This window comes from Rhinolophus sinicus, chromosome 9, assembly GCF_057876585.1.
Source record: "Rhinolophus sinicus isolate RSI-liver-muscle chromosome 9, RSI-T2T, whole genome shotgun sequence".
In the NCBI taxonomy this organism is placed as follows: domain Eukaryota; kingdom Metazoa; phylum Chordata; class Mammalia; order Chiroptera; family Rhinolophidae; genus Rhinolophus; species Rhinolophus sinicus.
In genome coordinates, this window is record NC_142509.1 from 10,876,875 (window position 1) to 10,894,234 (window position 17,360).

Genomic DNA, 17,360 nt, shown 5'->3' on the forward strand with positions numbered 1-17,360 from the left:
CCTCTATTTGTACTATTCTATTCTTTATTTTTGTACAGTTACAAACAAGACAGAAAAAGTCCACATTTATTGTTTCATTGTAATATTGTTTTCTTATATAATGTAGCTGTGTCAGCTTAAACGTAAGAAACATTTTTAAAGCATAGATTCACTGCTATACTTACTAGTTGCTTATAGACTTGCCATATTGGAAGATTCTTTGGCATCTAGCAGTCAACTATATATATCATATTAAAGCTTTCACAGAAAGGCTAAGGATGACCGCATTTAGAAATGGTGTTCTCTTTCTATGGCTGTGTAGCCACCTCTTAAACTTTAGGGTAAAGTTTATTTTTACTACTACTATCTTAGATATATAAATTCAAGGAAGATGCTTGGCATATCTAGATGATGTTCTTATTTTATTCTAATTTATGTTATGTCCTTATTATCCTTCAATACTGGGGGTGCCAAAAAATCTATATAAGTGGACACTTTGGTCAACGTTGCTCAAGCAGTAGTTCACCATAATCAGAAGTGTCTGGATGCAGATAGTAACTACTTTGAGCACCTCTGGTAATTTCAGAAGTCAAACGTGACTTGTATTCATCTTTTGTAATCGGTATATATTGAGTATTGCAATTTTAATATAGTTTTCCTTTCTTAAAATGTGTATACATTTTTTTTGGCACCCTCTGTATATCTGTTAACATATTTTATTTTGGGCTACACAAGTACTTTTTCTCATTTCCTTGTAAGGAAATTGTTAGATGGTTTACTTTAGGCAGGAAAGTGGAACTGTATACTGCTTTCATGGCAAAACGTTTGAATTTGTAGGTTTATAAAAGTGCGAGCAAGCGGAAAGCCCACATTCTGAAGAACCATCCTGGGGCTGAGCTCCCGCCCAGCATTCGGAAACTTCGTCCTGCCGGCCCTGGAGAACCAGACCCCATGCTGAGTACCCACACCCAGCTCACAGGCACAATAGCTACCCCTCCTGTCTGCTGTCCCCACTGCTCCAAACAGTACAGCAGCAAGGTATGGGAAGGCTTCTGACTAAATCTGAATGAAAGCCACAACTTAAGGAATCTCTTGAGAGAAGATGGCTTCTCTTCCACATGCTCTGGTGGCTTCTTCTGACTTGATAGGGGACTAACAGAGGTGTTTTCCTAGTTCAGATGGCTTAAGAGCTGTTTCCTGAGAACAGGGACTCTAAGCACAGAATGCGAAGAGAACATGGTGGACTCTGCCCAGAATTAGCGCAAATTAGCTCAGGCTATCAGAAAGGTTCCTTTTTCCTTGGCCTCCTGAGGGTCTCCAATGTGGATATTCCATGCTCATAGTTTATGAGCTCAGGCTTCCAGAAGTACTACATAGGAACTTTAGTGATAGTTCTTGAAAAGGGGGTCGTTTTTGGTGGGGGGCTTGTGATTGACTGCTGCAGGCATTGGTGGGACAAGGGGATGCTGTGAGGTATTCTGACCCTGCCTGATGGTGTGAGGTCACACGATTCTTTAATTTCTTTTCAGTCTCTTCTTTTTTCCCCTTTCATAGCATTGTGTTGCTTTAGGAAGGGCAGGCACAGTCAGCATCACTCTGATTTTTTTTTTTTTTAATGGATAACATAAAAGACTTTAGGAGCCTTTGGAGGGTTTGCATTTGAGAAAGACTGAAAATAACTAATTCCAGTAATTATTATTGGTTTTTGCTGTGATTTTGCAGACCAAGATGGTACAACACATTCGAAAGAAGCATCCAGAGTATGCCCAGCTCCCTAACACCTTACACACACCACTGACAACAGCTGTGATCAGTGCTGCTCCAGCTGTTTTAACTACAGATAGTGCTACTGGAGAGACTGTGGTGGTAAGTGTGTGTCACTGGTAAGAACATCTCAGCTCCTTCAGTGGTCTTCAGAGCTCTCAGTGCCAAAGCCATGTCTACCTTGTCATTTAATTAGCTGCAAATGTAGCCCATTGTCCTTCAGTATTGCATACAAGGCATTATGCTGATGAGTGATGAGTGGGTCTCTCAGTCGATGCTTTCCAAAGTTCTTTGTGAAATGGGTAGCACATTTTCAGGGCTGCTCATTTGTGCAAGATTGTCAGAACCTCTAGGGTCGTTCCACTGGGCCTGACACAGACAGATAGATATAGATACATAGATAATCTTCCAATATCTTCTCAACTTTGGGATTTTTTTCTATCTGAGGTCAGGGCTAATTTGTAAGTTCCATGATCCACCAGTGAGACAAACTAAATTTTTGTAGGACTTAAGAGCACTGAAATAGTTGCAAGCAGTGGTGTTACCAACTAATGTGTTTTGTGTGACTTTTTCTAGACAACAGATCTGCTAACCCAAGCCATGACAGAACTGTCCCAGACCTTAACAACAGATTACCGAACACCACAGGGCGACTACCAGAGAATTCAATATATCCCTGTGTCACAGTCTACATCAGGTCTGCAGCAACCTCAGCACATACAGCTTCAAGTGGTGCAAGTGGCCCCGGTACTGTATTGCATTTATTTCTCTTTCCTTTCGTTGAACGCCATATTGTCAGCTGGCCAATATGGCAGCTGAGGTCAGCAAAAGCATCCGATTCCCAGAGCTGGAGTGGGACCCTACATATGTTTCTGCATGTAAACTATGAGTCAAAGGCATTTGTAAAACTTCCACTCCGCAGGCTGTCAAGGGCTCTGGATGTAGCAGCAGAAGAGATTTCTATCTAGAGAAGTCCAGAGATTTTAGGTTCCAGTACCTACTATCACCCTGTGCTACTGCAACACAGTGTTATAACGTGAACTCTTTCTAAGCCTCTTCCCTGAGCACCCAGGTGGACTACTTTGGTGAGGAGCCAGTTTGATAAGTCCCTACCTGGGCATTGAATGCCTAAATCAGTGGGAGGTTATAAAGAATAATTTTGATCCAATCTTTGAATATCAATCGGTACCGTCTCCCACTTAATTAGTAGCTCATTCTTACTGATTAGTGAGCTGAAAGAAGGACCCCTCCCAGAACTATTGTTTCACTTAATTATGCTGAGGGTGTCCTCCAGGCACAAATGAACAAACTTGTTGCTTTGAATAATTTGGTCTTGTTTTCCTTATGGGATGGTTTTAATTGTAGGTTTTGGAAGAGTTTGTCAATCTCTGTAGTTGCCTGTAAAATACGATGTATATGTACATTGTTCTGGAAACAGGGTCTGTACTTTAGCCAGATTTTCAAAGATGTCTATGATACATAAAAGGTTAGGAACCACTGGTCCAGTGGTTTAATTGTGACAAGATAAAAGTGACATTTCTTCTTTGATCTCTTTTAATTGATAAAGGATAAGTCATTAAATTTAATGGAAATTTAAAAGAAAAAAAATTTAGATTCCTGAGACCTTCTCATTCAGCTTACTATTAGGAGCTATATTTCTTCTATCTTCGTCTTTTCCAGAATTTAATAGTACTAGTGGCTTATGTTTTTTTATAAGCATAATTTTTAAAACTATGACTTTCTTTAATGTTTGCCATCTTGGCTTAGGTGTGGCATCTCTGGGAGTAAAACACTGGATCTGAAGGTCTCTTCTATCTATTCTTATATTTCTGTTGGGATTCTATTTTAGCTGAACTTTTTCTCTGGGAGGATTTCCTTAACCTCAATCAGTGTCATTTGTTTTTCTCCTTCCCTCCAGGCTACCTCCCCTCACCAGTCTCAGCAGTCCACTGTGGACGTGGGCCAGCTCCACGATCCCCAGACCTACACCCAGCATGCCATCCAGGTGCAGCATATCCAAGTCACTGAGCCCACTGCCTCAGCGCCTTCGTCCTCCCAGGTACACGGCTCCTCCAGAGACTGTTCGCAGAGCTTCATATGGCCTCAGGGACCTTGAAGAGTTAATAAGAGTGAAGAGACATTATCGTCAGAATCTAGTCTCCTTGACGATTGAAATGCTGTTGTTATTTTGGACCTTCATTTTTATTTCGGTGTTGTGGACACACGTTAAGTGATTAGCTTCTCCTGCCCAAATGGAGCCCTGTGACATGATATCCTAGAGACGATGGTCTTTGCTTCCTATTGTAAATGGCTGGGTGATAGCATGCAATTGCTAAGTTGTTTCTATAATTTTGGAACCGTGACTTTGAGGAGTGTATCATTGTGTTTGTAGACCAAGTCTGTTATTGAGATAGCATAACTACATCCATTCCAAACATATTTATTAAATCTTTATCCTTTGCATGAAACTTTTCTAGATCTTGTCCTCAAGGAGCTTAGAGTCTACTAGGGAGATAATACATGTATACAGGTGAATCGGATGGGTAGTGAAGGTATCTGTACCATAAAGGAGGCATGTAGATTCACTCCTGATAATCCCAGGTCCCAGGATAAGAGTATAAATGAAGGCCTGCATGCCATATGTTTGAGTACTTAAAAATTTTGAATCAAGCTAACAAGCCATTAAATAAAATTCGTTCTTTCTATTTGACACATAAACGTATAATATTTATAATGACAAAACTGAAAAATATATGTAAAGTAACAATTGATACTAAATAACATGGATAGTGCTAATTCAGAATTAATTGTATTTTCTGCCAAACACCATGGATGGCACTAGCAGCTGCCAGGCTGTAGCAGGTAGAAGCTGGGAAGAAGTCTTTCTTTCTCTTTTAAAGGCTCTGTGCCCTTCCAATGGCTGTGAAAATCCATAGGATACACACGCACATTCTCTACTTTCCTGTTTATTGTGGGGTGTAGGTGGGGAGGCCATGTTGCTTGCCACCTGACTGCCCTCCCCTCCTTCTACTGTGAGGTTCAGTGGCTGTGAGGTTTTTTATTATTTCTCCCAGTCCAAGACAGGCAGCCTCTATCCACAAGGGGCCCCAAGTTTCCCACCCCTACCAGCATCACACTTTTATTTTTATTTTTATGTTTCAGATGTACAAAGCAGTGTAATAATTAGACATTTACACCCCTCACAAAGTGATAACCCCCTCCCCAAGCTACTACCCCTCTGACATCTTATATAGCTGTTACAATACCATTGACTATCTTCCTTCCTATACTCCACCTCCTGTGACTATATATATATCTGTGTGTGTATATATATATATATATATATATATATATATATATGCATATACGTGTATATATATACATATATACATATACATATATATGTATATACACTTATAATTGACATACAGTATTATTCTACATCAGCTTCAGGTGTACAGCGCAGTGGTCAGGCATCTACACAGTCTATGGAGTGATCCCCTTGATAAGTCCAGTGCCCATCTGGCACCTACATAATCTTTACAGCATTGTTGATTATATTCCCCATACTGTATTTCATATCCTCATGACTGTATTGTGTCTACTAATTTGCACTTTGTAATCCCTTCACCTTCTCCCCATCACCTCCCCACCATCTAGCAACCAACAGTTTTTTTTTTTATATCTCTGAGTCTATTTCTGTTTTGTTTGTTTGTTTATTCTGTTCTTTAGAGTCCACATTTAAGTGAGATCATATGGTATTTGTCTTTCTCAGTCTGACATTTCACTTAGCATAATATTCTCAAGGTCCATTCATGTTGTTGCAAATGGTAAGATTTCATTCTTTTTTATGGCCGAGTAATCTCCATTATACAAATGTACCACATCACACTTTTAAGTTTCTCAAAGGGACCTGAGGCTGGAGGGCCAGGAAGCTCTCCTCAGAGTTCCTTGTTGAAGGTGGCACAGGGACCACTTTCCCCAAGACTGCGCCCCCTTTCTTCCCACCAAGGCTCTATCCTGTACCTCACAGGGCCCTGTGTGTACCCACATGGACACCCTGACCCACATGTCTCAGCTTTGTCCACACTCCTGCAAATGGCGATCCCATGGCCACCACCTTGTTCCCAGGTGCCCGAATACCATTAGAGAAGCCCACATCTGGAAGACAGGACCCCTGCAGGAAGACAGACCCAGGGAAGAGAGTTATATTGGCCATTGAAGTGGGCACAGGGCCATTTCCACAGGGAATGGGAGGCTCTAGTCCCCAAACTGTGGCCTAGAAGGTGACACACATTCCATTTGGCCTCATATGAAGAGGGGCACAGCTGGAGAAGGGTCAACCAAGATCCCTGCAAGGGTCCCTCTCGCTAGGGTCTAAGAGTGATATGGATCTATAGATATGTTATGGGAATTCAGAAGTGCGAAAGATTATGTTTAGCAGAGAATCAAGACATTTTTGTAGAAGTTGTATTTGAATTAGGTCTTGCGGGTGAGGTATGATTTTGTCAAGGTCATTGGGGAAGGCATTATGATCTGAATATGCTCTCACTGTGAGTCAAGTCACAGACAGGAAATTGTGGCGTGTTTATAGAAAACTGTTTCAGCTAGTAACAGGAAATGATGTTTGGCAGAAAAAGTTGGAAAGGTAGTTTGGAGCTGGAGTATGGAAGGGTTTAACAGCCTACTGTGGAGCTTGGGCTTCATCCTGTAGACAGGAGTAGCCTCTCCACCAGATGTCTGCATGTATCCCCATGTTTATCTCCTTTAACTCTGTGGGACTACCCAGTGCATTTCAATGGAAATTACGACTTCATTTTGTGTTGCAAATTAGCTTTATGACATAGGCAAGTTATTTAGCATCTCAATTCTTTTAACTTCATTTATCTTTCTAACAAGCCTACTGAAATTAAGTTTTTGGATATTCTTGGAGATAATCTTTTGAAAACTAATTAGGATTTCATAGTTTTGATTATTTTTCATTAATGCTATTCATATTTAAAATATTACTTTAGCAGTGATACTTTCAGTATTATAATTCATATTAGCCTGATTTATTTTCTTTAGTTATTTGTGAGTCTTAACTGTATTGGAAATTCATATTTTTTTACTCTTGCTTTTTCTTTCTCTCTAGGTCGCAGGACAGCCATTGAGCCCCTCATCCCAGCAGTCTCAGCAGGGGCTCAGCCCCACCCATATACCGGGCAGTTCTTCCACACAAGGCCAGGCTCTCCAGCAACAGCAGAGTTCCTCTGTACAGCACACATACCTACCCAATGCTTGGAATTCCTTCCGTGGCTATTGTAAGTACAAAACAAGGGAATAATGCAGTAAGTCATGGGTGGGGGGGACCTGCAGCTATGGGTCATAATGTCATCAGCTTTGTAATAGATTTTCTGGATTAAATTATCATTGGCCATTTTCTTTACTCTGTAGTGCATGTACTTGAATAAGTTTCAGGACAGAATTCAAGACAACGTTCTGATACGAGAGCCACCCATTTCAGAAACATTAGGAATATTGCTGGAGGAAGTGTAGGCAGGTGGTTTAAATAGTGTAACAGATGGGTGCAGGATATGTTGATGACATTGCTTTATCTCTTCCACCAATATTCACTGCATGCCTGTATATCAATCACTGTGCTAGACCCCGAGTATACAAAAGGTTAACGTAAACTTTTACATCAATAACCGTGCAATAATAATGTTAGCCAGCTTTCATTAAACTCTTACTATGTACCAGGAATGATTCTAAACCATGTATGTATCACATTCAGTATTCATAACAACCTATGAGATAAGTACAATTCTTATTTGTATTTTGCAGATAAAGTAATTTAGACACGGAGTAGCTTGTCTAGGAACATAGCTTGTAACCCAAGCAATCTGGCTCCAGAGCTTGTATTCTTAACACCCCACTGGGCTGCTCAAAGAGATCACTACCGAGAAAAGAGAGATATATGAGTAGTAGCTTTCAAAACCCTGAGATTAGTGTTAAAGAAGCAGTAAAAGGCTGGCTGCCAAAGGTCAGAATAGGTAACAATCTTGATGGGGACAACAGCCTTGGGTATGAACTGGAAAGTATGAGACCTTTATGACTGAAGATGTGGAAGGAACAGGAATAGAGCTGGTAAAGGCCTCAACAGTAGGAACTAGGAGGAATAGGGGCCGAGACGGTAGGTAGAAGGCCAGTGTTGCTCTTTCTCTAGTATTGATTTCCCTTTTAGAGTCCGTCTCTGTTGTGATTGATTTCTGGCCATGTTATGTAGATTTGGTATGGAGTCAGGGTCCAACTCTACCATTTAATTATTTTTACAATCTATTCTCTTAAATATTAGTGGGCACAGTGAGAGCTGAGTCTAATTTGTACTCGTAGTAAATACCGGTAGAATCCTAGTAAACAGACTGACATTTATAGTTTAATTCCTGTGAAAGAAATATGGAATAATGCAGATAGTCATGGTGATAATAGTATAATTAGCATTCCAACCTGAAGAAACTATTCTATAACTGAAATTTTTTATTATGGAAAAAATTTAGTCAAAAAGTAGAATAAATAATGAATGCCCTATACCCATTATCCAGCTTCAACAGTTATTAACCCATGGTCAATCTTGTCTGTTCTGTACCTGCCCCCTGTCATTCTCTCCTGGTTCTCCAACTATGTAATAATCCTTATCATTTCATCCATAAGCATTTTAATATGTATCTTTAAAACCAAAGGAATATGCGTATTTTTTAAAAACATAACTCCAGTACCATTATCACACCTAAAAATAAGTAACAGTAATACTTTAATATCAACAAATACCTAGTAAGTGCTCATATTCCTGTGATTGTCTCATAAATTTTTTTAATAGTTGGTTTGTTCAAATTGGGTTCCAAGTAAAGCCAAACAATGCAACGGGTTTTGTCTTTGAGTTCCTTTTAATATATTTGTTCTCTCTCTTTTAAGTTACAATTTATGTGTTGAAGAAACTGGGTCATTTGTGCAATAGAGTTTCCCACATTCTGGATTTTACAGTTGGCATCCCTATATTATCATTTAAGATGCTTTCTTCTGTCCCTTTTATTTCCTGTAGGTTGGCAGTTAGATCTAGAGGCTTGATCAGAATCAGGTTCACTTTTTCCCCAGAAACTTCATAGCTGGTGGTGTGTGTACTTCTGTCAGGAGGCATATAATATTTGGTTGTCTCTTTTTCCTTTGTTCCACTATTTCATTAGGGATTGCAAAGTTGTCAGATTCTGACACTATCAGTCTTTATTCAGTAATTAGCTAGAAAACTTCTATAAAGGAAAACATTTTACCTCAATAACCAGCTTACTCTGAGGTCCAGTTTGTACAGGAACGGACAGGATAAATGCTTTAAGTAGCCAGCCCATCTCCTTTTTTTTTTTTTTACCAGTTTTTCAAAATCATGAGTTGTTTTCTGATATTACCCAAGGTGACCAATGAGGCTTATGTGTGTGTATCTTAGTTATGTTATATACTCATGAATTTCAACACATTTGAGTGTTTCAGACCATTGTAGTTGTTTATCCTTATTGATGCTCAGGTTATCCCATCTTTGGCTAATGGGAGTGTCTTCAGATTGGCTCCTATATCTTTTCTACACGACCTTGTGGTCTTTTATAATAGCATCTTGCATGCTGATGTGACATCATGTTCTAGGCTCATCTTACACGTTTTCTGTCCCAAATCTGGAATCAGCCATTTTCCCAAGAAGCTCTGGTCTCCTTTGATAGAAAATATTGTTTAGAGACTGTCAGCTGGGTTCTAGGGTGAACTTTGTTTTTGATTTGCATTAATAACACTGGTGGCAAAATAAAATTCAAGCTAGATTAATTTGTGATTACTAGGCAATAGTGGATACACTGTGCCACTAATTCAAATGTGAATATAAAAGATAAAAATATGAAGCTAACAGGTAAGTTTTTGTAACTTATTTCAAGGTTTTAAAAATTGTTGAATATTTGTCTTTTGTGGATGTTCAGAAGCCATATTTGAGAGAGATACATTGATTATTTTCGGTATTTGGTAACTCTACTAACCTCATGTGATCAATTCTTCACAGAGATGCTTTTACTATATATCAAGAAATCACATGCATCGTAAGACTCTCACAGCAAGCAAATCCATGACTGTGTCTCAGTGGGAAACATGGTCACTGGTTAGGTGTTTGTTTCTACCACTTCTATTAAAATCTGAGACCAATGAACTGTGGATATTTCCTGTTTTTCAGCATCTGAGATTCAAATGATGACACTTCCCCCTGGTCAGTTTGTGATTACAGATAGTGGTGTGGCAACTCCTGTCACCACTGGCCAAGTGAAGGCAGTTACTCCGGTAAGCTGTGTTGCGCGTGAGGGTTTTCTTATCCATCCCACTGCACTCATATCCCCTGCCCCTGTCTTGTATGCCCCAACTTTCAATATCTGAGTTAGAAGTACCTCCTCCTCTGTGTTCCCATAACACCTTGTGGTGTTATATTATGACCCTTATCACAGTTTATTTTAATTATTGGTTTACTGTCTTTCTTTTCCCAGTAGATGATGAATTCCTTGAAAGCTGAGTTTTGGTCTTTATCTCTTTATTCCCAATGCCTTGCACAGGAGGTTGGGCTATCCCATTAATAACTATAATGAACCTCCTAGATCCATATACATGTAGATTAATAATTGATCACCTTTTATATGGGATGTATATGAATCTTTATTACTATTGGTTATCAATTGGGTTAGGGGAGAATAATATGATGAATCTATTATGGAGCTCTTTTAAACTATTTTAAACAATTCACCCATCCCAAGGTGAAAAACATGACCATAAATTATCTTGTTATGTTTAGGTTAGGCAGTTCAATGTTGATTGTTTCTGCTACCTCTGTTTTTATCTTCACTCGTTTATTCTAGCCCGCCTCTAAATTCTTAGAAGATAGAGTATGTAAGTTTAAATTAAGAAAACTACTCTTAAGTGAAAGGAATATTGGGATGTCCCCAGGGGAAGACTATTTCCCAAGAGGACTCAAAGAGTAGCAGGGTAGTCTAGTGCCCTTAAAAACCTGATTTTTTTTTTTTCTTCAAAGCATACTGAGAGCTCACCCATTTTTCAGCACACAAACTCACATCAACTAGACTTAGGAGATATGTATAAATCCAGAGTAACACTGTTGTCAATGAGAACAGTAACTAATGTAAAATGGGATAGTCCTATTGACATGATCAGTGAAATTTTTGCTCCCTGTGGGACCCACTGACTATCCTTTTTTTGGCCAGGAACTTATTTGGTAACCTGTTTATAATCAAGGATGTTCCCCTCCCCCTGCCATAATAGACATACACACAAATTTAATGTACATTGTCAGGGGTTCATAGATTCTTGGAAGCTCACCTATGGGCCTCCTAGGGGCTCCATGGACCCTAGGTTGAGAACCATCTCCCTCCTGCTAAAGAAAGGCCCATATGGGAAACCAAATCATAATCAGAGAGTTGCTTGATGCATGTGGACTTAGAATATATGGCCCTAGATAAATCAAATGGGTATTTGGCTATAGCTTTTTTCTAGACAGTGCTTGAAAAGGCCAATGCCTGAGTTTTCTCAGCCTATATAACTGACCAATCCCCCTTCTGCCCAACACATTCTTTCTTTAAAATGTTAGCGTAAAGATGTAGTTTGCTGCAGGTCGATGAAGAAATTTTCATGATCAGAGGAAAAATGAGGGAAAATAAAGACAATGTATGTATGTTTTCATAAAACTAAATTTATTCAATGTAAGAGACTTTATTCTAAGATTGTGTTCTTCCTGTGCTTTTGAGTGTTAAAATGTATCTCATTTGACAGTAGCATTTAAAAAATGATTTTGCTTGGCAAAATAAAACTTGGGACCGTTCATTATTACTTTTAATTTTGCTGGTCTTAGAAATTATGAAGTTTGGGAATGATTGATTTTGACTACCTGTCTTGGGGGCCATTCTGTCTCTTTAATGAGACTTAAAAATATATCTTCATTGATCCATTTTATATTAATATTAAAATTGAATTGAAAGATAGCAATCTTATTTTACGAATTTCTAAATTCTTAGGAGCAGAACAGTAGCACATGTTTCATTTGCCTTGCACGTTACCATCATGATGCACATTTCTGTACCTGAAGTTCTTCACTATATCTTTTAGTAGAACAACTAAGGTGCTCCCTTAAATTACCTTTGTAGTCAATCACTGTGGCTGATCCAGCCTCTCTAAAACACTTAACTAAAACATCTCCCATAGGTGCCTATTTTGATTTCCCTTTGTAACATCTCTTTGCAAATCCCTCCTTCTGTCCCATTTCCCTGCCCCCCATTAGGCCTCAGATTTCTAAATATCCTTTTCTTCCTGCTCTAGGGTCATTATGTGTTATCAGAAAGTCAACCAGAATTGGAGGAAAAGCAAGCTTCTACCCTCTCTGCGGGAGTCCAGGTTCAGCCAACTGCGCACAGTGACTTGGACCCCCAGACCACCAGCCAACAGCAGCCCACACAGTACATCATTACAACCACCACCAATGGGAATGGAAGCAGTGAAGTGCATATCACTAAATCTTAACTGCCATCCTTGAGCTAGAATCAAGCAGTCACATAATGTCTTTTCTCATTCATAAATCGGAAAGCTTCTGACACTGAGAACTCTTTTTTAAGATTTATCTTTCACTCAAGAGTTTGGAGGCCACAGCTTTGACACTCATACATACACTGGGGCTTGTTTTATCAAGGTCATCTTTACCAAATTTACTCTGGAACATAGGAGTTTCTGCCACAGAATGGAGATCTTTAAGGAGAAAGTAGGTTTCAAGATGGAGAAACTTTTCCTTGCTCTTGAGTTGGTTTTTTAACACATTGATAAGCCTTACTTTTCCTTTGTGGAAATATTGTGATGTATTGTGTTTGTACCAAAGGTGGAGAAAAGATGTGCCAAGTTCACGGCCACTGGACTTCATTCCAAGGTGTGGCACCAAGAGAGAAGGGGCATTTTATGGCCGTGTGTTAGGTTAGAACTGCTTCATCTTGTGAGTTTGCTGTAATTTAACAAGGGGAGCCTATCGATTATGAAAATAACCATGATGAAACAAAGGATTGATAGTGATGGTCTGAAGGAAAATTTGTCATCTAAATTTTTCTTATTGCTGATTAAAAAAACAAAACAAAAAACCTTGCCCTTTTTTTGGAAGATCATTGTTAGGCTACTGGTAGTATTTTCCACAGATGCAGGCCCTCAGTGGACTTGGCCAGATGCCATGTTTTGATAGATCTTACTTTATTATTCCACAACAGTGGATTCCCTGTAAGATAACAGGTTTCTTGATGTCAGCACAATTTAAACTCCTACATTAAAGCTTTGCCTCCCATTCTCTGGTGTGGTTGTGTAATAAGAGGTAGATATTGGAGATATCGGTACTAAGTAAAATTACTAAGACAATTATATGTATATATAAAGTAAAAAGCACTGAAAACTTGTCTTGCCTCACAGGATCCATTTACTATTCACTGGTAAAGGATGAATTCCTTGCTCTTACCAGGTGTACATTCAACCCTTGCTCATAGCATTCAGTGTATTATAGAATTTCTAATGCTGTCTTAAAATGAACATTCTTTAAGGTTGGATGGAAAGGTGGCTCTCTTTATTTCTTACCACTTTTAACTTAAACAGATTACAGCTCATCTGGACCTTTTGGTATGACCAACTTCACACATAGGGGAGAAATAAGAACGTAGAGACCATTTATAATATGTTAAGGTAATTATAAGGAATCTGGAAGAAATACAATTTTTATGACGATTACACTGTTAGTAGGGAGAGGGGAAAAATCAACCTCAATGATAGTTTCGCTAAAATGTGTTCCTCTTTGTTAGCGGTGCATTCAATGGGGGAAAACATTTCCCTCCTTTTTACTGTACATTCCAATTGTACACAAAACATTGCAGAGATCAGTATGTATTTTAACAACTTTTTGTGGCATACTAACACATTTTTAGAATAATTACTGCATGGCAGAATTTATCACTCCAGAACAAAAAGACCTAACTTCAATTTCAAATGAAGTTAACTAATTTATTTTATTTACATTTCTGGGTTGAAACTGGTTATATAAATTAGAAGTATAGTAGCTTCTTTATGATAAAAATACTTTTCTAAAAAATAAACAATTCTATTGAAATAACTTTATTAATATGTAGATTTTGCACTTTATTTTTTGAGACCTCATTAATTTAGTTATCCCTGAAAATTTGGGCACTAAGAGAACTTGAGAAATTTACTTGGTAAAGGTGTAAAGCTGGAAAAGGACTCTTTATCTTTGGTAACAAAGAGGTAATGTCAATATTTTTAATAGAAAATATTGACCCTATATTACAAAATAGAGACTCTGGGTCCCAAAGTCCCACAATGTAATGATTGTAAATATCCTAGGGTCCAGTGTAGAAAGACTTGCTAGGTGAAGAATACTAGACTTTCCCAAAGGTCCAGTTTGTTTCTATACCTTGAATTTGACTCTGTTGTATCCTTTTTAATTTGAACCAGCAAAGTATCTCCCTTCCCCTCAGGAATAACTTGTTGCTTAAAATAAAAATCTATCACTGAATGGAATGTTCATTTTATGCCAGTTATTTCAAGTTTTAAAATACACTGAAGAAAATGTTGTGGAAGGGCCTCTTTGTCTCTTTCCCATCTAAGTTTGTTTTTCCTTTCTTTCTTTCTTCTTTTTTTTGGTCCTTATGTGGAATAAGTAAAGACTCTGAAACTAATTTGTATATTATCAACCAAAAATGCAGGTGGCAGTCAAGCCAAACAACACTGCTTTGAGATCAGGTATTTTGTACATTCATCCAAGGTAATAGATTTTCAAAAGGACTTGGATTTGAAGAGATGGCAGATTACAAGCCCTCTGAAGACCCAATTTGGAAAAAAAATGTATGTAGCCAATGTTTATATTGTTTCCTTTCTTAAGATACACTGACACTGTAGACTTCAATCAGTGCAGTGTGAAAATTTTGGAGTTACATATAGATTTTACATTTTTATTGTTTGATTTGTGCCCACATAATAGACATTTCATCATGTAAAATTCCTGTTATTCTGGAAAAACCTGTTATTTTGATTTTCTTGAATTGTTTTCCGATTTCAAATTATCCTTTCAAAAAACTCTTATGATATCTAGGGCTAAAAAGCACTTCATGAGACGCTAAAGCTGACCCATGGGTTGAAAATGTTGACCCTGTCCTGTTATTTAAATGTGAACATTTATTGTACATTCAGTGAGTTATAGTGTTAATAGTCTTGTGCTACTCAGCAGGTGTAAAAATTAATAAATATTTTTTTTAATAAACGTCTTCCTTGTTAGTATGTGTGAAGCTACAAGATCCACTGAGATTAACTTTTTTTTCTTTTCGCTATTACAATTTACAGTGTTTTGACTCTGATTCACTCCAGGTAAGGGAATTTATGGATGACAACTGTAGAATGATGTTCGTTCCCCTGCTCTTTCACTCAGTGGTTTTTATAATAATTCGAGAACCTCCCAGTGCTCTAAGAGGAACTAAGGGCAAGTATGCAGCCAGCAGGGGAGCAGATATGGGCCTTTATTTGGAAAGCACTGTTTTCCAAATAGGAAGGAACATTTTTGGGGCCCTCCAGTTTCTTTGACGTAGTTCCATCCAATTAAGAGAACTGAGGATGATCTCTGCACTACTGCTGGGAGTAGCTGTGGAGTCTGAGGCCATACTAAGTAAGAACCAGTGAATAAGAAGAAAGGGACCTAGATTCTTAACAAGAGGAACGTTATTCAGTTTAAAATGTATTTCTTTGATGTGTGTACTTTCTTCGGACATCTAGCGTCCAGCGACAGAAGGGATAAATGGGGACATAACGGAGGGCATAAGCTTGGGTCCGCTTTCTCCTAAATGAAACTCGAGAAACCAGTGTTTCCTCAACTGTAAAATGGGAACTAATCGTGCATAGTACAAAAACAGTATATGCACGGTAGTACAAAGACAGTGAATAGAAAGTGCTTTAGAACAGTGCCTGGAGCAAGGTATGCTCTCTGCAAACGTTAACAAATAAAACTGCATTCAGTCACATGGGTTCTAGCGCCTCAATTCGCGGGCAGGTAAAATCTACCGACAACGTCTGTCATGCGGGAGACCCTGCTCGCTGCGCCATTTGTCGTGCGGGGATGCCTGCGGGGTCTCTGCTCCCGCTCCCCACACAAGAACGCAGGATATGGTGAGGCCCAAAAGGAACACCCACGGAGCCATAGGTAGGGGAGTCATACTAGTATATTCTCGCTGGCGGCACTATACTCTCACTGGAGGCTGTATCCACACTGTCCGCAACCAGCCATCCTAACTGCAATCTGCGCTTGCCAGCCCAGCCACCATCTTCTTGCTAGCCCCCATTTTTCTCTCCTTCTTCTTCTTTGCTCTCCTTCGTAGCCGCAGCAGTTATATTAGTGGCTAATGGCTCAATGGCTACAGCTGACGGCCAACCAGCCCCAGCTGATGGCCATCTACTACCGGAGCCAGCACCCCTCCACGTGAGGCCGAGAGCCTGTAAACTACTTTCTGGGGCTCTGCCCCCACAACGTCTCTGCCCCCCGGAAGCTTCTAAACCAGGTAAAACCATCAATCCGACTACTAACTGCGTCCCAAGACCCCCGCGCAAGCTCGCGCCACCCTAGGCCCCACCCTATGTCACCCAGTGGCACTCGGACCGGATACCCTCCTGGCCCCGCCCAGCGCCGGCTGCTCCAGGCCCCGCCTCGGGAAGCCCCGCCCCGGCACCTCCAGGCCCCGCCCATCTCAACCCCGCCCCTTCCGCCTCCCAAGCCCGGAGCGTGCACGCACCCAGACGCCTTGCGGGAGCGAGCGCGTCCGGTGTACCGTGTGTTGAGAAGCGCAGCAGCCTGGGAGTCCCGCGCCTTCTGCTGAGGTCAGGGTGGGCCCTGGGTGGCTGAAGGGTTAAGTTGTTTCCGGGGAGCGGATGCGGGGAGCGGCTGGATCTCCGAGGGTCGCTGCTCCTGTGGGCATGGGGCAGAGGAGCGGGCTTGCTGGGAGACTCAAGTGGGTGGGGGTTAGGGTTAGGTACGGTGTGGGGGTGGGGCTCTGGGCTCGGAGGTGCAGTTTGGAGGGGCGGGACCCGGGACTTGGGTTAGGGCGGGGTTGACTAGGGTAGGATTTGCGGCAGGGGCTGCGGATTTGGAGCTGGCGATTGTTCCGGAAGGACTTTAGGGTTTCAGCTTCTTTTGGGGGGAGGTTCTTAGAGGGAAGGTTAGCCCAGGTGCAGAGGAAAGGCCATTGGGAGAGGCCTCCCTGGTCTAGTAAAGAGGTCCAGATGCCACAAGACCGAAATCCTTGGCTTCCGGGCTTCCAGCCTCTGGCAGCTGCCTGCTTTTTGTAGTATTTGGAGATCCTAGTCAGAATAGTAGCAGGGCAAAGGTTGTCACTCGAATAAACGTAGCTACGCATCCACCGAATTGAAGAAACTAGTGAGCAGGTTGTGAAATAGAGGTGGTCCTCCTAAGAGTCTGTTAGAACACTAGCTTTGCAGGTATTATCCTGTTCTGTGGTTTCTATTTAGAGGCCTTT

The 17,360-nt window shown here is 40.2% G+C and overlaps 2 protein-coding genes across 11 annotated transcripts in view; both read left to right on the forward strand.

Moving 5' to 3' along the window:
* The window catches only part of PRDM10 (PR/SET domain 10), a 91,480-nt gene extending 76,377 nt beyond the window's left edge, over positions 1-15,103 (forward strand). For all 6 annotated transcript variants that reach the window (XM_088800819.1, XM_088800820.1, XM_088800822.1 and 3 more), the window contains exons 16-22: positions 817-1,017; positions 1,702-1,845; positions 2,320-2,490; positions 3,662-3,802; positions 6,878-7,046; positions 9,986-10,089; positions 12,127-15,103. In XM_088800819.1, coding sequence (XP_088656945.1) covers positions 817-1,017; positions 1,702-1,845; positions 2,320-2,490; positions 3,662-3,802; positions 6,878-7,046; positions 9,986-10,089; positions 12,127-12,327 — 1,131 coding nt within the window. In that variant the 3' untranslated portion in view covers positions 12,328-15,103. The remainder of the gene's footprint in view (positions 1-816; positions 1,018-1,701; positions 1,846-2,319; positions 2,491-3,661; positions 3,803-6,877; positions 7,047-9,985; positions 10,090-12,126) is intronic.
* Positions 15,104-16,591: 1,488 nt separating this feature from the next.
* Positions 16,592-17,360, forward strand: part of NFRKB (nuclear factor related to kappaB binding protein) — a 35,348-nt gene continuing 34,579 nt past the window's right edge. For 3 of the 5 annotated variants that reach the window (XM_019713975.3, XM_019713980.3, XM_074321875.2), the window contains exon 1: positions 16,594-16,704. The gene's annotated coding sequence lies outside the window, so the exon portion shown is untranslated. Of the gene's footprint in view, positions 16,705-17,360 lie in introns of all 5 variants that reach the window. The other 2 variants (XM_019713979.3, XM_019713977.3) reach the window with 2 other exon arrangements.